We start from the raw sequence: 23,342 nt of genomic DNA on the forward strand, positions 1-23,342 counted from the left end.
CTTGAGCAATTTTTTTTCTCTTCTCATTAAATAGTACAGCTTATTTTGCAATACATAGAAGAAATAAGTTTGTGCATCCACACAGTTCCTTTGTCTGGTTTGCACAGCTGGTGAAATACTGATGATGTGAAGGGTTTGGCTCCCATTCTTATTATATTAGTTGGTAGGTGTGAGCTCTTTGCCACACACATACGAAAAGAAAATTACACCAAGTAAATGCTTTTTGGCACTGAGAAAAAAAAAATTCTGCTCAAGGGCTGCAGAGATTGATTCATCAAGGAAAATTAAAAGGGAAAATTCATGCAGTGTGACTGAGCAATGCCTAGAGGGGGAAATGATAACGGATTACAAAACAGAAGAACTGTATAGACATAGCAGATGAAGAGATATGAATAGACTGAAATTATTTGAGGTTGTATGTGAGGGTGTTACTTGAAATAATTATATGAAATTAAAAGAAGGAAAATCTAGGTTGGGCATCAGGAAAAACTCCCATAATAGTGCAAACCATTTGACTCTAAAACAGTCTACAAAATATGACCTATTTTTCAACTGTGATTCTGTGAGAAAATAAGCCTTGCAATGATATAAAAGCCTTTCAGAACCTTAAATGATTAAGTAACTGGATATTTTTTCACAAAAATCCAGCCTAAACCTAGGTTTTTCATGGCAAAGACATGACATCAAACCACTCCTTGGATTTGTCTTAAGGGAATTTCTTCTATAGATGCCTGATGCATTCTTGACATATTATTGGGTCATAATGAGATATAAAGCATATAAATTGCCCCAAGCATCTTAAGAAGCTTCCCTTGTTGTCAGCCAGAATTCCAAGAAGAAACTGAACATGGACAGTTATACAGCATCCCCAGATACTCTGCTGGGCAAAGAACAGGTGTTCAGCTGCCAAATGTCAATGATCAACACTTTCATTGCCACAAGTTCACCATCTTGATTATTATTCACAGAATGAAGACTAAAATTAATCTCTACCTACCTTAACTCAACAACAAACCCGGGCTTAACATGTATAGTCCATTCACAGCGTGCATTTAATGGGTAGCTCTCCAATATAATTTGACTCTTGGAAGTCCGAAGAATCTGCCCACACTCTGAAGATGAAAAGAAGTTAAAGGAAGTCCATTAGAGACCTTCATGATAGACCAAGAACAAATTGGGCCCAAAAAACAGTGACCACATTACACAGAGCAGTAATAGACAGATTATGCTTAGGGGTCCTCGGGCCTGCACTGTTCAACATCATCATCAGTGACTTGGACGAGGCGGTGAAAAGCACCTTGCTCAAATTCATGGATGACACTAACATGTGGGGAGAGGTGGGCATGATAGAAGGGAGGGACAAGCTACAACTAGATCTGGACAGGTTATAAGGGTGGGTGGATGAGAATAGAATGGGATTCGATACTGACAAGTGCAAGGTGATGCACCTGGGGAGGAAGAACCAGCAACATACCTACAGGCTGGGGAACTCCCTTCTCGACGACACAGAAGCCGAAAAGGATTTTGGAGTCATTATTGATTCCAAGATGAACATGGGCCGCCAATGTGAGGACACGGTCAGTAGGACTAACCATACCTTGTCATGTATCCATAGATGCATCTACAGCAGGTCCAAGGAGGTGATCCTCCCCCTCTATGTGACAGTGGTCAAGCCACAGTTGGAGTACCGGGCACCACACTTCAGGAATGATGTGGACAGCACTGAGAGGATCCAAAGGAGGGCCACTCGCATGGCCAGGGGGCAGCAGGGCAGGGTCTCTGAAGAGGGGCTACAGGATCTGACCCTGTTCAGCCTCCACAAGCAAAGGCTGAGAGAGGATCTGGTAGCCATCTCTAAACTTACCAGGGGGGACCAGCGGGGAACAGGAGAGTCCCTGTTCCCCCAAGCACTACTAGGAGCAAGTAGGAATAACAGCCACAAGTTGATAGAGAGTAGAGTCAGGCTAGACATCAGAAGGCACTACTTCACAGTTAGGGTGGCCAGGATCTGGAACCAGCTTCCAAGTGAAGTGGTGCTCGCTCCTACCCTGGTGGTCTTCAAAAGGAGGCTAGATTATCACCTAGCCAGGGTCATTTGACCTCAGCACTCTTTCCTGCCCATGGCAGGGGGTCGGATTTGATGATCTGCTCAGGTCCCTTCCAACCCTACCAACTATGAAACTATGAGACCCAGAAAGAAAATCACTTTTAGTGTACCATCTAATATTGTAGTACATAGCAAAGAACCAAACCAGTATCATCACAGGACTGTATTCCTGTGTCCAAAACAAAAATGTCATTAACAAGTCTTGGTCTTTCACTTTTTCTAGACTTTGCAACTGGGGCATTTACATCATTCTATATTACCTGATTTACCTGCCCAACTGAAGCTCAAAAAAGTTTTAATGGGCTCCATAAGGGCTCCATCTCTTCTTGGCCTCAGAGGTGGGATCTTGCTGCAACAAATACCTTGCAATAAGTACCCTGGGGACAGCAGGAAGATGACAGGATTCCAGTCAGGATGGCACTTAAAAGCCCTTCACCAAAAATAAAGAAGTCACACTGGGTAAACTAAACTACTCTAGAGTAAACTGTCCTGGGCATGCATCTATACATGCAGGGACATGGGAGCATCAAACTGTTCCCACTCCTTACAGCCCTGTACCAGGCCCCTGCAGCAGTCAGGAGGGCCTCTAGACACCCCCTGGGTGCTAGCCCAGCGGCTGGCAGGGAACACAGGGCAATGAGACTGCTGTTTCCCAGTGGGGGCTGGAACATTGCTCCAGTACAACACATGTAGACACCCAACTGGGAGCAAATGTGCTCCTGGGCAGCAGGGGGCAAGAGATTGCCCCTTGCCACTAGGAGCTACATGCTGGTGCAGACTCCATCACCAGAGTCTGGACAGGGACAATATCCACAGCCCCGGCAGCAGGGAGCTCCCAGTGCCAGCTCCCCAATTGCAATCAGGAAGCAGAGGCTGGGAGCTCCCTGCTGCTGGGGTAGATGGCTATTGTCCCCACTCAGGCTCGAGTGGTGGAGCCTGCCCCAGCAGCAGACAGCTCCTAGGGGCAAGGAGCAATCTCTCGCCACCTGCTGCCCAGCTGACCAGGAGCACATTTGTTCCCAGTTGGCTGTGTACGCATGCTATACTGCACAGTAAATAATCAAGAGTAAATTTGCAACTTGTATTTACAGGTAACAAATTTACTCATGCTTAAAACAAATTATTGCACAGTAAGCATCTGCACATATAGAAAGTGATGCTTACTGCTCAATAGTTAGCTTTAATCTCAAGTAAATTATCTCGCATAGACACGCCCACTGAGATTCATGAAGGCAGTATCTGAGGTGACCTTCTGAGTGACCAGAAGCTCCATTAAAATCTTTTCAATATTATCTAAAAATGCATTTCTCTTCCCTTATGCATATTCAGGGGGGTTTGCAAATCATCAGGTGGTGATTTGATTTGGAGGAGATTTGGCTCGATTCAGTGGCCGTATCTCTGAATCCAAATCAAATCAGGGGACCAGTTTGAAGGTCTGAATTGATTCAAAGCTCTCTGAATCTTTAGAAAAGATTTGGAGAGCTTTGATGATTCAGAAAGTCCCCCGTGGCTGCAGCAGGGAGCTGGTAAGTACTAGGGGTGGAGTGGGGGAGGGGAATATGGGGGGACCTATGCCAGCCCCCGCAATCCTCCCCCTCCCCCACAGCTGCCCCTGCCCGCTCCAGTTCCCAGTACTTTAAAGAAAATCCCCAGTGCTCACCGGGTGGTGCCAGGCAGGGGGGACAATCCCTACTGTCCCCCACTGCTCCACACTGCGTCAGGGGGACATTAGCCCCCTGACACCTCCCCCCGCTCTCCCAGCCCCCCCATGGCTGCCTGGGCCACTCCAGCCCTTTAAGAAAAAAAACAACCAAGAAAAGCCCCCCAGGACTCATTGCTCCTACAGTGGCCTCAGGGGCTCGGCATGGGGAAATGAGGGGCAGCGGGGTTCATGCCCTGCTGGCAGGAGTGGTGAGTCTATGGGTTTTCTTGTTTTTTTTCTTTTCTTAAAGGGCCGGAGCTGGCCTGGCCGAGGCACCCATGGGGGTGGGGTTGGGGGAGGGTTGGGGGGCTTGTGCAGAGCCCCCCATGCAGCATGGGACAGTGGGGAGCAGTAAGGATTGCCCCCTGCCCAGCAGCACCTGGTGAACCAGGGTTTACTTTTAACAAGAGTCCGGAGCTGGGCAGGCGGGGCAGCCATTGCCAGGGCTGGGCGAGGGGCAGGGGATGGGCCTGGCCTGGCTGATTTTGAGATTCACAGCCTTCCCAGTGTCAGAAGCTATGTCTGACTAGTCACCCTCTTTTAGGGGACCTTAAAAGAGAATCTCAGGGTGGCAGATGAATGAGAAATTTTCAGAAGAGGGAACAGGCCATCAGAATGGGCCATTCTGTCCTTCATTTGCAGGTTGCCAGGTTCTTGCATACCTGTGACACCCTAACCCCAGAATGGTAGTGGGGATTTAGAAGACTTAAGGAAAGTTTGTCTTGAGACGCTTCTTGTTTTCTCCTTTCTTATGTATTCTTTTCTATACTATATCGTCATCTTTCTCTATTACTCACCCCCAATCCCACCTCCCCCTCCACCCTCTTTTGATCTTGAGACCAAATAAGCTGCATAGCAACAGCATGATGAATGGTCCATTTAGCTCTTCCTAGTCTGAAAGAACAGTAGGAAAAAACAGACCAAACAGTGATGTCCCAAATCGGGGAGGTGAGCAGGTGTCTATAACAACACCTGTACAGGCCAATTTGTCAGCTTGGAGTACCCACCTGAGACTGGCCTGTTACCTTGCATCTGAAAACAATCTACAAAAGTTGTCTCTCCTCATGTCTTTATTATTCTCTCTCTTTTCTAGCTTTCCATATGATTTGTCAAACTCCTAGAAAGGGACTTTCTTTTCCAATTCAAAACTGAACAATACAGCTAATGCTCCTCTCCCTCCACTAGGGAGGACTACTTGGCAGAAGAGAGGTTAGTGAACATATTCTCCCTCTCTGTGATAAGTTTTGGTTAAGTTTGTTTTTCATAACTACTTCTGTTCAATTTCAAAGTATGCCTTCTCATTTTGATTTTTTTGATGCGCATCTTAATTGATTTCAAAATTTAGGCATGACATTTCTGATCTGTTTGCTAGGGAACTAAGCAGGCAGAGGTCTCAGTATTAAAATCTTGAACTTGTTTAAGTGTTTCATTTTGCATATTTATACGGTCATGTTAAAATCTTTGAGTTTTTGGGCCTCATTCACCAATCAAATTTAATATAGCATCCCTTCATCTCCCTGTACCTCAGTATTCTCATGAGGAACATGAGGATAATGATACCTACTTCCTTGGGCAGAGAACCATCATTAAGTCTACAGAGACCTCTGTGATGCTTAAGTGAAAGTGCTAGAGAAAAGCAGACTTACATCACAACAGACCACATAAATGTTCTCTTTCAAATTCTGATTTCCTGTTTACAACTTTTCTTGTGGAAGTATGAAGTTTGCTAGGTTCTTTTTTTTCTTTTTTTAAGCCTTCTGTTAAGCACTGCTGGATGACTCTGCATCCACTGTGCTAAGGATTTCATGGGAGGTAATAGCATGTCTGCCCTGCGGGTTATGGTATGCTGCAGGGACAACAGGGATAACTGCTGGGAAAGGCAAAAAGACTCTAGTTAACCTCAAAGGATGTGTAAAAGACTTCCAAGAAGTTTTTGTGCTTCCTTAATCCAACAGAAAGTCCCATTCACTGCACCTTGCAGAAACCCAACAAGGGCAGCCAACCTTAAGTTTCAGGGTGCAGGATGGGCATTCTTTTCTTGACTGAAAAAGCTTTAACATTTCTCATGAGATACTTTTCCTACTGGGGGGCCAAGGGGTTGTAGAACAAGCCTATGGTGACCTGATTATCGGAGGTACCAAGCTTCTGTTAAGAGCTCTGAAATTTGGCCCTTGTGTCTCAATGTGGTGAGACATGGGAAACTGAGGGTCACTTGCTCCTGTTCTTTTTTAAGAATAAATAAAATTCCCTTTGTTGGTTTACCCTCAGTTACCCTTAATTAAGCAGGACCTGATGAAGCAGAAATCTAGCTCAGAGGAGTTCATCACAAGTGTTTCATCCTACACTGTAACTTGGTTCTTTCTTCATGTAAAAGGCAAGGATTAATTACTATGCCCCTGTGGCCCCATTAGGATGCAGATGGGATGCCAGGATCTAATCTGGTGCACATAATAATGTGCCTTCCCACAGCAGAGAGACGGACCTTGTGCTGTTATTGGCTCTGACCTCAAAAACAACCTGAGACAAAGCTGCGGGAAATCTTCAGATGGCTTGACAAGGCCCTTGGATCATCTCAAAGGAAATTCCGTTTTCGTGCAGAAGAGCTTTTGAATTTCCTATCCTCTCCTGCCTCTAACAAAGGATTGCAAAGGAATTTGTGCAAAGGGATATGTGTGTGCAACGCATACTAAATGCACTTTTCTGTTCTGAATGGTACAGTCTGAACTTTCTGAACAGCCATGCCAAGGAAGTAGATTTGGCCAACAAAGCAGGTGGTCCAAAGGCTAAAGAGAAGCCATTCTGAGACTGCCACCAAAAGAATATTTTCAAAATTGTTACAAGTTATCTGTGTGGGAAACCTACTTGAGATCAGATCAGAACTTCACTCTTATATCACCAGCTTATCTAGCAAAGCTTGTGATGACTCTTTCTGAAAAGGATCAGGCAAACAACACTATTGTCATCTTTCCATCTAAAGGAATCCTTTCTCTTGCCATTCAGAAGCTTCAGGAAACCTGGAAAGTTCTCAAGAATAATTTACAACCCACCTAGTAGTGCTGGCAACCCCTGCCTCTTTCAGAAAAAGAAAAATAATCCACTTTGAAAAGTGTCAGCATCCCAGTTCCTTTCCTGTCTGAACAATAAAAACAAAAACCCTGCAGTTTTCTGGGGCAGACAGAGATTCGGTTTTGAGGACTGGAATTAAGAAAAACCCAACAACTCATAGAGGGAATGTTACAGGCCCTGAAGGGACCTGTTATTTGGGTGTCACAGAGTCAATGTGAGGGTCCATCGTGAGTCAAGAGGGAAGACAAGGCAATGATAGAAATGACACATCCATTGGCATTCACAAATAAGCTGTGGGGAAAGAGAGATACAGATAGTCAATGGCTCAGGGAGGACTGGTAGTGGCACAATCGGAGACTTTCCATCTTTATCACATAGCTGTAGATTCATTACTTGTTGGTAGCCAACACTTCGGGAAATGGTGAATTCCATCCTGTTCATAATGGATGAGTGTCATGAACACCGAAACCACAACTACACCTGCCTGGCAATATGCAGCATGTAACACTGATCTAAAGGCAGCAGCATGTAATGTGGCTTTGTCTTCAGTATCAACTCTGCATTTTTTCTATTCCCAGAACTACAGATTGAACAGACCTATCAAAAACCATAAAATAACACATGGTTTCTCCTTAGAGTGTATTTTATTAATGTTTAGCTTTAAAATGATCCACGAGATGGCGTTTTCATTGATTCTATTGGAAGATCACTCTCTGATCCAATATATATTCATGTTAAGAGGCTTACGCTAGATCTCCAATTTAAGTAGATCTTTGTTTAGTTTCATTTTATTTTCCCTTAAATAATTCTTCCCCCTTCTTGTTGTATACACCTAGGAAATGCATATTCCTATAGATCTAGTCTTTCTGTAGTTTTCTTTTAAATTACGCTTTATATGGATTAGGCCAGATCCTTAGGTTGCATAAATTAATATAACTATTTTGTTGGCTAACTTTTTGTTTTATCTGAGTCCCTCAAGTCCATAATCAATTTATTACCCGTAATTCCCTCCAAACTGTATATAAATCTTTCACATACTACTTAATCTCAAATTAAACACACTTTTTCCATACTCTGTTTCTCACCTTACGGATGCTTTACCAACCTCCCTTGGTAAATTCACATTAAGAGAAAGATGTTCCTTTCAAAGAGAGATATCCTACTTCTTGAAAGGCACAATACATCTTGGGCCTTGGGAGGCATCCTTTAGTACATCTGTGCAATGTATGCAATTACCATCTCCAAAGCACAGCCCTGCTATCAGATATGCCTCGGTGCCCACTCATTAGAGCAAAAGAAAACACTAATCATCCCTCCACTCCCTTCTAAAACCTAGGAGCTGTGTTATGTGGCCCAGGGAATAGGAGATGGCTGGCTATGTTTTCTCCCCATGTTGCTGCATTGCACCATGTTAGATATGATGTATTTAAGGATTTTGGTTTTTGAGGAAAAAGTGAAGATCAGTTGTCTGCAAAATACTATTTTGGTGTTAACAGGAATTACTGTGTATGGGGTGAGTGTGTATGCATATACATATGGCTCAAAAATTCACCGCAGAGTTCAGAAAGAGATTCATGTCCCTCTCCTTCATGTCACAGCTAAACATTTTATAAATTCTCATCAAAGCAGTCACAAGTTAAATGCACTAGCACAAGGCCAAGAGGCTGAATTGCAAATGTTGTGCGTTAATGCACTTGGGTACTTCATAGAACATTTTGCTCCCAGTGGTAGTATTCTTGTTTAGACTGCCCAGAAAACTCGGATACCAGGCAAAGAAAAATCAGTTTGCCTTATTCAGCTCTTAATCTGCTTCAATGTCCGCTGTCTTTAGAGATCAAAAAGGTCTGTTTAAGAGCTTCTGAGCACCATCTCGTGGGTGGCTTCACATACTGCAGTGTGTATTACCCCACACAGAAGGGCAAAGGAGGTGGGTTGTCATACCTTCACAAGGCCAAAGTACTCAGCAGCAAAGCAGACCTTCAGTAAGGACACTCAGACTGAAACTCTGGGGCATCACATAGATAAAATGCTGTGATACTTTAAATTGCATATACTTGTAGAACCGTCTTGCGTTCATTTTGCTAGGAGATTTGATTTTGCAGTGTCCTCTATATTTGCAGTATGAATTTACTGCAGGTTTTTATATTCCCAAGGCAAAGGTGCAGTATAGAATTTATCTGGGGGGGGTGAAGGGGGGTGGGAGGGATGAGCTTTTGGGGAGGCAAAGTTTGTTGGTAGCACAGAATACATGGAGGGGCACTACCAAGTGTAGAGTAAGCTCGCCCACATTTTCAAACAGTTTAAAGTGTTGACAGCTCTGCCTTTCTAAGAGGTTGCTATCTATCACTGTTAAGCTTCGGAAGTAACAGCTTGTTGTGGTAAATAGGCCATCTAACTGCTCAAAGCTCAGACTCAGGAGGACAACCCTGAGTCTGATTCAGTTGTGGTCACACTTTTTAGCTGTCTGTGTTGAGCCATTTGTGACATTGAGCATTATCAATTGGGTAACTATCTGGCCCCTGTTAGCTTGTTATCAAGGCACCTCACAGTATCTAGCATTATAAAATAGCAATAATTGACAAAATATTATGTTTAAACCATGTGTTAAACTTGCACAGTAAAAAATGGTGAAAAGCAACTCTTTAAACGAGTTTCCTGGAGTATCTGTACCTAAAACCTCAACAGAAGACTTGCATTCATTTAGGCAGGAAATTTCCTTTTGTCTTGTGTGACTACTCGTAAGTGGTTAACAGATCTTAACTTCCCCATATTAAGGGTCAAACAGCAAGACAACTTGCAAAAAATATCAACTGACAAGTAATTTGGATCAACTTCCAGCCACTCTGCCAACAGAAAAAGAGGTGGAAGTCTATTAAACAATTAAGTCACTTTGTAAATGATCATTGTTCATCTAATGGAAATGTAAAGGAAAACCAGAGAGAGATGGATTAAAATATGGGCAAATAAAGCTTTAGATTTTTTTCCCACTGCAAGGAAATGTTTCATTTTACTTAACAACCCACTCTCAGTATTATCCAGACAACAATTAAGGAATTTATTCTGCTTGGGAAGCAGCAAGATGATAGGATTAGCTCTTCTAGTCGGAAGCAATATGAAACTCATAAACCTCAGATCAGGTCTGCCACTAGAGGGAGACAAAAGACCATACTCTCTTAGTGTACTCTGTGGTATTTTCTGGGGGTGCTCCTTTTGCTAAATGACTAATGGAAATTATTCTGGCCATAGGTAACTACGGATTCCTTTTCTGTTTTCCATTGCAAATACCAAAGCAACAGGCCTGTGCAATGTATAGTACAGTATATGAACTGCTCTGTATAAATCTAAATCAAAATAAAATGCTGAAAAAAGCTGGCGTGTCCTCTCTCAGCATGCAAAGAATTGGCTTCCAGGAGAAAGCAAAGGCAAAATATGAAGACTGAACTAAAGCTGAGAAGAGCACAGAATGGCAGTTTCCACCAGTTCAAGTGGAAGGCACCCCTCCTTTGTTAGCTACCATAGAAGTACTGTTTCCCACAATAATAATCCTGGTTCAAGTCTAAGCCATGTAAATATGCGAAACATTCAAAAACAACCAACCCACTCACTCCAGGAGTTATGAGCCAGAAGTATCCTTACTCCAGCACTGAGAGGCAGCACGGGCAAGACAGTTGACATTTGTTTATGACTATTTTTGTTGCTCTTCTTTAAATGCCCTCAGTTTATTGATACCCTTCTGGTAGAGAGCCCCAGGGTGTCCCAAATGTCATCATGCCAGGACTGACCTGCAAGCAAATATTTTCTCCGTACTCCTTGATGTGTTGCCATAGTATATATTCAACCGCAAATCATGCTGGATTTATCTGGCCATCGTGCCTGGACCTGACAGCAATAGCAAGCATAGGGTGAAAAATAGGTTGTTCTGGACATCTATGCTTCTTGCACTTCCATAGTCCTGCTCTGAAGCTGATGGAAAGCAAGAAAGGGCTTTAGGCAATCATGAAGAGTAGACAACTTCTGCCAATAGAAGAACTGACAGAGAAACCAAGAGAGCAGGTAGCCTGTGGTCACTCTGTGACTGTAAGGTCAGAAGTTCCTTATGATCAGATTGACCCTGAACCCAGCTTCTCTCACAAGACAATAAGGAAATTGAAGGAACTAAGAAGCTCCCTAATCTGATTGCTCCACTGCTAATGCAATATATATATCTATACACACTTACATGTGTATCCATGTTAATATGTGCTGCTAGTGTCTTGCTTACTTCCTGGCAGGTGTCTCCATGGACGGTACTTTTGACTGTCCTCTATTCTTAAATTTGCCTCCTTTGCTTCTTGCTACCTATTGGATCCAGTTTACCTATAGAGATGTCTTATCTCTTTGTAAGCTGAGGCCATAATTAAGATTCACAAAACTGCTGATATTCTTTTGGACCTGGACCATTTTATAATTTAGGGCTGCCTAATGAACTGGGTGTCAGATCATGCCTGGCTTAAACAGCCTCATTTTAATTCAAGTGAAAACGGTGCATCTCACTCTGCTCCTACCGGATCCAAAAGAACCCACACATTCAGATCCTTCACCTTGAGAGTCAGAGACAGAGCTAATGGCAAAAAATAAAGGAAAGAAAAATATCAGCGGCCAGGAAAACTGCAGCAGAGAAGCGTGGTGAAAAATACAGTAAGAAACAAATATGGGAAGATGAACTAAATAAACTAATGATTCTTTTTCTTCTTTCCTCCTATGAAAAGTGCCATGGGATCCCTGGTATTGATCCAGAGCAAGCAAGTCTTTACAAGTGTATTTGGAAAATACAGACAACAAAGCTAACCTATTTAACAATTTCTTTGCCTCCATTTTCCTGAGCAGGGATCAGGTCACCCCCTGCGTCGGGGCCCCCATAGACCCTGGGGGAGGCACAGGAAGGCCTAGGGTCAGTGAGGATCTAGTCAGGGAACTTCTCGAGGGACTGGACATATTTAAATCAGCTGGACCAAACAATCTCCACCACAGAGTGCTGAGGGAATTAGCTGAGGTCATTGCAGGACCCCTGGCACAGCTTTATGACCACTCATGGTGCTCTGGTGTGGTGCCAGAGGACTGGAAAAGGGCCAATGTGGTTCCCATTTTCAAAAAAGGGAGGAAGAAGGACCCAGGAAACTATAGGCCAGTTAGTGTTACCTCAATTCTGGGGAAGCTTTTTGAGAAAATTATCATAGCGCATGTCCATGAGGGGCTAGCAGGGGAGATTATGCTTAGGGGCAACCAACATGGGTTCATTAGAGGCAGGTCCTCTCAGACCAACCTGATGGCCTTTAATGAACAGGTCACAGAATCATTAGAAGCAGGGGTAGCAGTGTATGTAGTCTTTCTGGACTTTAGGAAGGCCTTCAACACTGTCTCTCACCCCATTCTCATTAAAAAACTGGGGGACTGTGGTGTTGACACCTACACGGTCAAATGGGTCATCAACTGGCTGGAGGGCTGCACCCAGAGAGTGGTGGTGGACGGGTCATTTTCGACCTGGAGGGATGTGGGCAGTGGGGTCCCCCAGAGCTCAGTCCTCGGGCCAGCACTGTTCAACATCTTCATCAGTGACTTGGATGAGGGGGTAAAAAGCACCCTGTTCAAATTTGCTGATGACACTAAGATGTGGGGGGACATGGGCACGTTGGAAGGAAGGAATAGGCTACAATCGGACCTAGACAGGTTACGGGGTGGGCAGACAAGAATAGGATGGGATTCAACACTGACAAGTGCAAGATGCTGCACCTGGGGAGGAAGAACCAGCAGCATACCTACAGGCTGGGGAACTCCCTTCTCGTCAGTGCAGAGACAGAAAAGGATCTTGGAGTCGTCATTGATGCCAAGATGAACATGGGCTGGCAGTGTGGGGATGCAGTCAGGAAGGCCAACCGCACCTTGTCATGCATCCACAGATGCATCTCAAGCAGGTCCAAGGAGGTGAGGAGGGTCCAGAGGAAGGCCACTCACAAGATCAGAAGGCAACAAGGCAGACCCTACAAGGAGAGGCTACAGGATCTGAACCTGTTCAGCCTCCACAACAGAAGGCTGAGGGGGGATGTAGTGGCCATTTACAAACTAGTCAGAGGGGACCAGCAGGCATTGGGGGAGTCCCTGTTCCCCCGAGCACCACCAGGAGTGACCAGGAATAACGGTCACAAGCTGGCAGAGGGTAGGTTTAGGCTAGATATCAGGAGGCGCTACTTCACGGTCAGGGCGGCTAGGGTCTGGAACCAGCTTCCAAAAGAAGTGGTGCAGGCTCCTACCCTGGGGGTTTTTAAGAGGAGGCTAGATGTACATCTTGCTGGGGTCATTTGACCCCAGCACTTTTTCCTGCCATGGCAGGGGGTCAGGCTTGATGATCTGCTCAGGTCCCTTCTGACCCTACAAACTATGAAACTATGAAAAGCCTGTGCTATAACCTGCAAGAGATTCAGCTTAACAGCTTCAGAAGAACCAAGGCCTAAGGAGCCATTCTAAGGTTGAAATGTGTTTGCCTAAACCAAGATGATGCCTACACAGTCAGATGCATTGCGGATTGGCTCAAGGGTCGTACTCAGAGGGTGGTGGTGGATGGGTCATAGTCAACCTGGGGGGAAGTGGGCAGCGGAGTCCCCCAGGGCTCGGTCCTTGGGCCTGCACTGTTCAATTTCTGCATCAGCGATTTGGACAACAGGGTGAAAAGCAACCTGTTTAAATTTGCTGATGATACCAAAATTTGGGGTGAGGTGAGCATGCTAGTAGGGAGGGAAAGACTGCAGCAAGATCTGGATAGGTTACAGGGGTGGGCTAACATAAACAGGATGCATTTCAATACTGAAAGCACGGAGGCAGAAAGGGATCTTGGAATCATTGACTCCAAGATGAACATGGGCCAACGATGCGAGGTCACGGTTGGCAGGGCTAACCGGACCTTGTCGTGCATTCACAGGTGCATCTCAAGTAGAGCTAGGGAGGCAATCCTCCCCCTCTGTGCAACGCTGGTCAGGCCACAGCTGGAGTCCAGTTCTGTGCGCCCCATTTCAGGAGGGATGTGGACAACATTGAGAGGGTCCAGATGAGGGCTACCTGCATGATCCGGGGAACAACAGGGCAGACCCTGCAATGAAAGACTGCGGGACCTAAACCCCTTCAGCCTTCACAAGAGAAGGCTGAGCGGGGACCTGGTGACTGTCTATAAACTCACTAGGGGGGACCAGAAGGGTTTGGGAGAGACCTTGTTTCCCCTAGCGCCCCCTGGCATAACAAGGAATAACGGACACAAATTTTTGGAGAGTAGGTTTAAATTAGACATCTGCAAGAACTACTTCACAGTTAGGGCGGCTAGGAGCTGGAACCAACTTCCTAGGGAAGTCATCTTGGCTCCTACCCTGGGGGTCTTTAAGAAGAGGCTTGATGCCTACCTGGCTGCACTCATTTGAATCCAGTTTTTCTCCCGCCCTGGCAGGGGGCTGGACTTGAAGATCTCCAAGGTCCCTTCCAACCCTACTTCTATGATAAGTTTAGACATTGAAAACCTAATACTTGCATGATGATTTTTTTCTTTTTCTCTACTGAATGACTGTCGCCTGTAGGAGGGCAGACAGTAGCTATGTATGGCCTTAATGTTAGTGAATAAGTTGGGAACTGATAAAAGTATACAAAATAAAGAATTAAATGGAGAATGGAGAACAGGTGCGACAGTTCATCTTTTCCAGTCATGCAAGAACAAGCAGGCGGTCAATAAAAATGAAAGGCCGCTAATTTAACTCTGATCAAATGAAACACTTTTGGCACAATATGCAATTAGCCTCTGGTGCTCACTGCTACAAAATAACTCTGGGACTGAGAGCCTAGAAAGACTCAGAAAAAGATTAGACATGTTAGATATTCTGGAACGAGCCAGATTGAAATAGCTTTGCTTTTTTGACCTTCAGAACAAGTTGAAAACCAAGTATTTGTGTGGACAGCTATGGAAATTCCCTAGATCTGCCGTGCTTGAAAATGTAATTCTTGGGGCTGTAAACAGCTTCTAAAACTGCTATAGGTGTGACTAGACACCCCATTTTTACTTTGTCCAACCCCACATAAATAGTATTAAATCATATAGATAACAGAATCATAGAGTCATAAAAGTAGAACTAGTTTGGGCCCTCAGGAGGTCACCTAGTCCAGCCCCCTACTCAAAGCATGATCATCCCTACCTAAACCACCCTATACAAGTGTTTGTTTAACCTATTCTTGAAACTGCACAACAAAACCATCCAGAGTAACAATAGTTAAGGATTAATAATCTATACCAGATGTTTCTAGTGTTATAAGAACTCATACTTTATGGCCTAGGCAACCTCTAGCTGATGGGGTCTTGAAAGAAATTATTCCCCTAGGACTTGTAGGGTGTGTCATTGAGGACACTTACGCATGCAGTCCCCTCCATACCAGCCTGCTCTGCACTCTGCGCAGTAGATCCCCTTGATGTAGAAGTCATCTAGCGTTCCACCCCAGGAGCCATTGCGGCAGGACTTGCAGTTCTCAAAAATGGTGCAACCTGAAAGGAGAGAAGGTTGATTAAATGGGCCTAAATGGATTGTATGTGGGAGGAGAAAGGAACTGTTTGCCTCTTCCCCTCCTTCAATAGCTGTAAAAAGGCACGTGACCTTCACAGGACTGGCTGGTTTCCTTTTGTAGGTCTGAGGCAACCCCCAGCCCTTGAAACATGGGAGAGTTCAAACTCTGGAATCTGGATTAGAGCTTTGTGGCTGGCCTGCAAATCTGTACCTCAACACCCCAGAACTATACTCCCCTTTGGAAGACTGTCATCAGTGCAATTTGGGCCCATCCCTGTTGCAACTGATTCTTGGTTTTTTTTCCAAGCAGGCTCTCCTTTTTCTAGTTTTTACCTTCCCTTTGCCATTTCCTTCTGAAAAAGTCAGAACTCTCCTCTTTCTGGTTTGTACACCACATGTGCAAACTTTCCTGAAAATAAAATCCCAATGTAGAAATGGCCAGTGGGAAATCAACTATGACTCTGCCTTGTGGAGAGGTTCCAGACTTGCACAGAAAACCTTAGAAACCCTCTCCTCCCTGTGTGCAGTTTTGTCATCAGGAGGGGTGCTACACAATGCTTTAGGCAATGTGTTGGATTCATTAGCTCACTCCAGAGCAGTAAACTTCTTACTCTGGCACAAATGGATTCCTGATGGAGCACAAAGGACTTGGAGACAGGCAGCCAACGCGGGCATTATGGCACATCATCAGTACCTGTGCATGCTGACACTTTGCCACAAATCCTGTGCGAATGCACAAAGGTAATAAGGCATTGAGTTATAAACCAACCCACCTGGGTGGATTAAACAAGAGTCACATTCATTTTCCTCATTCCTGCAGCAGGGAATGGTATAGCCCACTGTTTCCTTCTGTCCTGGACAGACACATTGGATCTGGTCATATTCACAGCACTCCCGGCACATGATATTCCATTCAGCTCCAGGACAGTTTTCATTGATCACTGTGTACTCTGCAAAGACGAAGCAAGTGAGGGGAAAGAATATGTTAAATACAGAGAACTGACCAATTCAGATTCAGTTATTCAATAAATGGCAAGATCATATATGACATGGGTTCCAGGCTGCGGCATATGGAATTCCAAACCATGCTGTAACGTACCTGATCATCACAAAACACAAATTAGAGGGACAAAGGCAATAATAAGGAAATTTGCTTTGCCAGGTAAATGAGGCAGCCAGCCCAGAGTAAAGGAAATTATTTAAACTGAAAGAATTTTAAAATACAAGTTGGTTGTTTAAATGCTCCTGTCGTTTTCATGTATTACATTGTTATTGAAACAAAGTCAAACAGCAGCATAAGATTCACTTCCTGGTTTGATTCCTAGATTCACTTTACTATAACGGTACTATTATATTTGATTTCACTGCAGGAAAAAGAGGATCTCTCCATTTTTTTTGAAGTTTCATTTCATGAAAACATCTAACATGATGACATTTTACAAGTCTCATTTTAATTAAAGTAACCTTCAGTTGCAGGATTTAATCTATACTGGCAGTGCCCTTTCAAAAAACCACATTTTGAAACATTGAGGATTGTGACTACAGACTAATACTATAACCACAGATTCCATCTCCCTTCCACCAGCATGCTGTCTAAACTCTACAAATTGAAATCTAATGAGCAAACAATGCTGTCAGTATGTCTCTGTCTCAGCTGACAGACCTGACGGTTGGTTTTATGGAGCCAGATGATAAGAAGTAAGAGAGCAGACCAGAGAGATGAAATGTGAAAGAGCCATAATGAAAATATTTCTTCCATCCTTTCTTTCATTTTCATTCTGTTTTTATTTTGGCTATAGAATATTCTTTTTTGCTTTTGCTTTACATTCTGAGCTACAGAGCTGCTTTGTCACTATGACAAACCAGATGCTTCTATTAAGAAGTAGCATGCCTATCCATGCCTGTGGCTGGCTTCCTTTTCAGACAGTTCCTTTTCAATCCAATATATCGCATAATTTCATTACAAAGTCTGCATTAACTCCCTACTGATGAATCCATATGCTTGGCCACACTTGATTCTCCATAGCCTGATAAAGCCTGGTTCCCAGAAGTTTGTCTTTTTCCTAAATAAGAGTTAGTTAGCCCAGCAGAAAGGGACCAGTTTCTTAACTTTCCTCTAGGTGAGCACCAAAATCACCATGGGCTAGATTCACTCTTGGTATAGCTTCATAAAGCTAACCCTCTTTTTGATACCTGATAGAAACCCCCTTTTGGTAACTTGTGGAAACAGAACCACAGTTGTGATTTCATAGTTAAAGCAGAACCTAAGTTTCCATTCTAAGACTGCTTTAGTTTACCTTCCCACCATCACAAAAGAGCAGCTTTTGATATTTGGTGAGATGGTTTGTTGTTTTATAGCTTTGCACTCAGTTCTTGCATTAAAATCATAATAGTATTTAGCTCGTGTATTTTCAAGCAATAGATCTCAAAAGGGGTTGGTATCATTATCACCTTTCAATATGTCAAAATTGAGGCAGATAGAGGTGAAATGACTTAGTTTAAAGTCCCAGAGCAAAATAACAACAAAGCCAGGAGTGAAAATTAAGTTTTCCCAGAACAGCAGCCTATCGACTTTACCATACTGGCTCTCTTACACTAAGGTACAACCCTGTCTTAATGAAGCTGTTTATCTATTAACTATATCTTATTCAGATTCCTAAGCAAATTATTTAACAAGCACAATTATCTGATTAGCAATAATATTCTATTTAAATTGTGATATCTCTGGTGCCTTAGAGAGCATCTCATTCCTAGTGGAACCTGTACTTCAAAAAGTTTGGAGACAGATTTTGGAGAAACATTCAAACTTTTGACTTTTTAAAATCAAGGCAAAAAAACTCATTCTTTCAAGACTGCCAGAAGTCAAAGGTAAAATGCATCAGTTTAGTTTCTGCAAAATGCTAACTTGATGTAAATCAGGTCTTAGTTATTATGAGTGTCCACACACAAATTTATGCAGGTTTAACTAGCTTGATATAAACATCAGACTTATGTTTATATCAGTACAATTATGTATACAATGTAAATACCCAAGGACCATATTCTGTCTACATGACTCACGTACATTTGAATGGGTTTATATACCGAATAAGGAAGTGTTAGGGTAATAGTAAAAGATTCTGGCTCTTAAAGAATTGTAAAACTTAGATTTGCTTCCCTGTATCTATGCTGTTTGTTCACTTCTTGCCCCTTTCTTAGATGAGACAATGAAAACAGACATCCATTTGACTTTTTAGTCCATTGCATTCACTCCAAGGATTTGATACACCGCAGTTTGGGAACAACAAATAGCAAAGGATTTTATCAGTGTCAGAAGTTTTTAAGCTTTTCCTCTAGATATGTTCATCATGGCAACTCTAGCTCTTTCTACATGAAACCATGACAATTGTCCCTCTAATGACTTATAATTAAATTTACTTCAGACAGATGTCTCCTGCCTCTTTGTAACAAAAGGCAAAGGGAATATTTTATTTGGACACTTTGAAACCGTTAAAAAACAATGTTTTGTGCTGATCAGGAGTTATATTGAGCTTGTGAGCTCAGCTGTGCGTAAGTGTATTGCCCCAGAAAGACCTCTAGGAAGGAAAAGACATAGATGCATCTATGCTATCCCCTTGATTTTAGGAAGAGTGGGAGCATCTACACAAGATACTTTACTCAAGATTAGGGCAAATTACTGTTCAGTAAGTGTCCACACATGCAGATGCTTACTGCACAGTAATTTGCTCTAATCATGAATAAATTTGCTACCTGTAAATACAAGTAGAAAGTTTACTTGCAATCAGTTACTGTTCAGTACAGCACGTGTAGATGGCTGACCAGGAGCAAGCTTGTTCCCAGTCAGCTGGGCAGCAGTGGGTGGGAGATTGCTTCCTGCTCCTAGGAGCCAGGGTGGGCTCTACCACCGGAGCTCGAGTAGGGAGCAGCAGCCCTAGCATCAGGGAGCTCCCAGAGATCATGGAGTGGGGGCTGGGAATAGGGTAGGGCTTGTTCCCAGCCCCAGCTCTGCAATCGTGATCACTGAGCTGGGATGGGGCTGGGAACAAGCTCCCCAGCCTCTGCTCCACAATTGTGAAGAGGGGGTTTTGGCACTTTCTGCATGTGGAGAGTTTCCCACCCAGCCTGGAGCTGGCTAAGACCAGCCCTGAACAGGACAGTTCCTGGCCAGCACCAGACTGTTTAAGACCATCCTCAGCCAGCTCCAGGCTCCATGTGCAGACTTCATCACACAGCCTGGGTCTGGCCAGAAACTGTCTCAGTATGGGGCAGGCCCAGCCCCATGCAATCAAGGCACAAGGTTTCGAAAGAGCTGTGGGGGAGGGGGTCTGGAACCTGTCCCTCCCCTGTAGGCTTTCCAAGCCCCCTGCCCCACAACTGGGGAGCTGAGGTCAGGAACTCCCTGCTGCCAGGACAGGAAGACGTGGTCCCCTCCTGTGCTCTGGTGGCAGAGCAGGCAGCTCCCAGGAACAGGGAGCAATCTCCCAGACCACACCTACTACCTGCCAGCCCCTGGGCTAGCACCCAGGGGGAACCTAGAAGTTTCCCTGGCTGCTGCAGAGGACTGGTACAGGGCCAGAGGGGACGGGAGCAGACTGCTGCCAAGAGCAGCAAATCTGCTTCTGCATTCCCTGCACATGTAGGTGCCTGCCCAGGATGGGTTTACTCTAGAGTAATTTACAATAAAGTAAGCCCGTGCCACAGTATTTGCATAGGTAGACAAGCCTAGTAAGTCATTTTATCTCTTTTTGGGCTGCAGTCTACTCCTCCACTCAGACATAGCCATTAGCATACAGTACAGCAAACTGGAAGCTGCACCCTCCTACATAATAGCTGTGGTCTGTAGCAGAAGTAGCGAGTTGATGTCGTTGAAAGAAGAATCCTTCAAAAGAGTGAGCCTGACATGTAAGCAGGCTCTGCATTCTCTGAGAGTGTAAAACATGCCCAGGCAGAGGTTTAACATGACTGACGGAGGCCCGCTTACATGACAACCCAGACAAAATATTTATCTGAACCATGAAAACAAAGGTTAGACCAAGCAAATAAACAGTGTCTAATTTATAGGAATTTAACAATGGAAGGAAAGGCTGTAAAATCAATTAATAACCAGCACATAAGAAAGCAGCTCCAAGTCACAGAAATTGTGAGCAAGATATAGCAATGTTATGAAGGACTACAAGTTGTAAGAAGAAAGGTGTGGGAGAGAATCTGGTTGGCTTAGAAGCCTGGCAATAAGATGTTGATTTTTTTACCTATTGGTTTGACTTCAGGTTGGGTCAGTAGTGAGGTGGGATCCAATTTTTAAGAGTTCCTCAGTCTAGCTTCTCATACTGGCTGCATCCAGATAAGCATGGACATTTGTTTCCCTGGGGACAAGTAGTAGCAGTACACCTTGTGCCATTACTTCTTGGCCCCAGGGAATGCCCGTGCCATATGTGCTTTTGTACACAGCAGGTTAACACAGGTGGGGTAGGGGAGGCTGGCAACTGTGCTGGCCCCAGCAATCTTACCTGGAGCCCTGGGGGCTCAGGGATCTGCAGCCCTGGCATTCCTGCAGCTGAGAGCCTGGCCAGTAGGTGGAGTATGACTCTGGCCAGCTAGGCTCTAGTTTTGGGAGGTGCACCACCCCACTTTTTTTTGGCGTGGGTTTTTTATAACCTAAGATCTCCCAAAGTCAACCCCACCCCCCTGCACTGCAAGGTAACAGAGCAGGAATGCCTGAATGTATGGTATGTGGTGGGTCTGAGACGCCACATACTGCACATCCACACTCATCTGGAGAGGGCCATTGGGTGCATTTCTCTGTCTGTCTACCTGGTTTGTAGGTTGATCAGGTACTTAGATGTATAAATCATTTCTATTTGAATTCTCAGTTATTAGTTAATACACAAATGAACCTATAATGCTAGAGGCCACTTCTGAAAAGCAGGGATGTCAAGCCATTACTGTTTAATGGCTGTTCTGTAATTCAAACAGCATAAGGACATGGTCTCAGATTAGCATCCACATTTCAATGGGCACTAAATTATTTGCTAACAATTTCACCTGGCAGCCCAAGAACTGACTGAGATGTTCTCAGCCCTTCAGGTCTACACAGTAAGAAGGACTCATCACTTTGCTGCATGGCTCACATAGGCAAATTCACCCTGGGGAAATGTTAGCTATGTCAGATCTATATTAGATTACTTACTGTCCATCAATTTACAGACAATGCCTGTCTGTGAACTCATTTAAAAAATGGATCCGTCCTTAAAAACTAAGAAACAATGAGGTTGTTTGAAGATCTGTTGTCGCCATTGGAATGATACCAGATTTGAGTGTCAATGGACAGATTAAGCAAAGTAGCACCACCTCAAGTCCATGAGGAACTGCAACTCAGTACCTTGCAGAGAACTGTTGATCAGCCCCTTTTCCCCTCCTATCCCAGCCAGGTGCTTTGACTATGTCCTGGCCATTGCCTGCCTATAACTGCTGCTCAGTGTTCACCTCAAAGGTATGCAAGGCCACATGGTCCAAAACCTGGTGGGACAGGGAGGGAGATGATATAGCCAGGACAGAGCTCTGTGATTGATGGTAGTGAGGGAGATGGCAAATTAGGGTCCATGCCAGAACAGAGGCAGTGGGGCCAGCAGTAGTCAGGTGGAGAGTGGGAAGTAGGGGCACTATGGTGCAGGGTGAATTCCAGGGTGTGACGTCAATAAGGACGCCTGGGGTGGCAGCAGCACAGTTTTAAACCATTGCTGCCATCAGGTAGGTTTGCCAACCCAAGAAATAATTTTTATTGACAATCTGAAAACTTTTACTGACAACCAGACTTTTTTACTATGGTTGTTGTTAAACTTCCAAATTTTAACCCAGCCCTTCTGACATCCAGGGCCTGGCAGAAGGGTTACATTTCCGTTATGTAAAACAGATGTTGGTAAAAAAAAAATTGTGATCGTAAACAGTAAAAAGTCTGCAGATTGTCAGTAACAAAAAAAAAGTCTCAAGTCTGCAACCCTTGGTCTGCATCATACCCACCAAAACATTTAAGATACTCATAAGCCACAGAAGAGAGAAGTTACAGGAGGAAAGGAAAATGTATGACCAGAACAGACTGTTATTTGTCAGCTCTGTGTTCCTGAGGGAGCCCTGGCACCCAACTTGCTGGACTTACAAAGGACTTTTTCTATTCCCCACCCTCCACCCCCCACCACACACACCTCCCCTCATCTAACCAGAACTAAGCAGAAGAACAGTTTAATAGGCATCTCAGGCTGTACATTCTCCAGCCCCAGTATAGGAGGCCTATTTAAACTTGATTGACTAAAACTCGGTTGCCAGGTTAGGGAATGCTGAGGCAAGAGACCAAGTCAGAGCGGGTATCGGCAACTTTTGAACAATGGTTGAGGGTTCATCACCACATCCAGCTCATTGGAGCCTTGACCACAAATGCTGTCATACTTTTCCTGGGATGACTGGTGGAAGTCCTCCCCACAAAATTTATGAACACTCCAGGTAATCAATCCCCTTAAGTATGTTAAAAGACTACAGTAAGATCTGGAAGTCATGCTAAGATAAGGCTTATTCACAACAGGTAAAATACAAAACGCTGATGCTGACTTCACAGTGCAAGCATAGCTAGGCCATCTGAGAAGCCCTTCTAGTATATCTTCTTATTCATAATAATTTCAAGCTGGCTCCTAGGTGTCTGGTTACTTCTTAAAACTTTAGGTTTTTCCTGGTTGTTAATCAGTTTCTTGAGATGCTCCAAACCAGATAACTAACCCCTTGTTACTGAAAAAGGTAATTCATTTAAGTTGAAACTGTTTATGTAACAGGATTTCCTCTGTTAATTACAGCTTGGGACCTTCTTGATTTACACAAAAGAATGCTCTGAAGAGGCTGGACTACAGGTACAAGA

At 44.1% G+C, this 23,342-nt stretch overlaps 1 protein-coding gene across 5 annotated transcripts in view; it reads right to left on the reverse strand.

Annotated features, from left to right (window-relative positions):
• Positions 1-23,342, reverse strand: part of PAMR1 (peptidase domain containing associated with muscle regeneration 1) — a 90,766-nt gene that overhangs the window by 53,998 nt on the left and 13,426 nt on the right. For all 5 annotated transcript variants that reach the window (XM_090032939.1, XM_090032938.1, XM_090032936.1 and 2 more), the window contains exons 2-4: positions 16,216-16,392; positions 15,295-15,423; positions 998-1,112 (exon numbers count right to left, since the gene is read on the reverse strand). In XM_090032939.1, the coding sequence (XP_089889065.1) occupies positions 998-1,112; positions 15,295-15,423; positions 16,216-16,392 (421 nt within the window). The remainder of the gene's footprint in view (positions 1-997; positions 1,113-15,294; positions 15,424-16,215; positions 16,393-23,342) is intronic.

The sequence above is a fragment of the Crocodylus siamensis genome, chromosome 2 (genome assembly GCF_052110815.1).
Source record: "Crocodylus siamensis isolate JL-2025a chromosome 2, ASM5211081v1, whole genome shotgun sequence".
NCBI lineage: Eukaryota > Metazoa > Chordata > Crocodylia > Crocodylidae > Crocodylus > Crocodylus siamensis.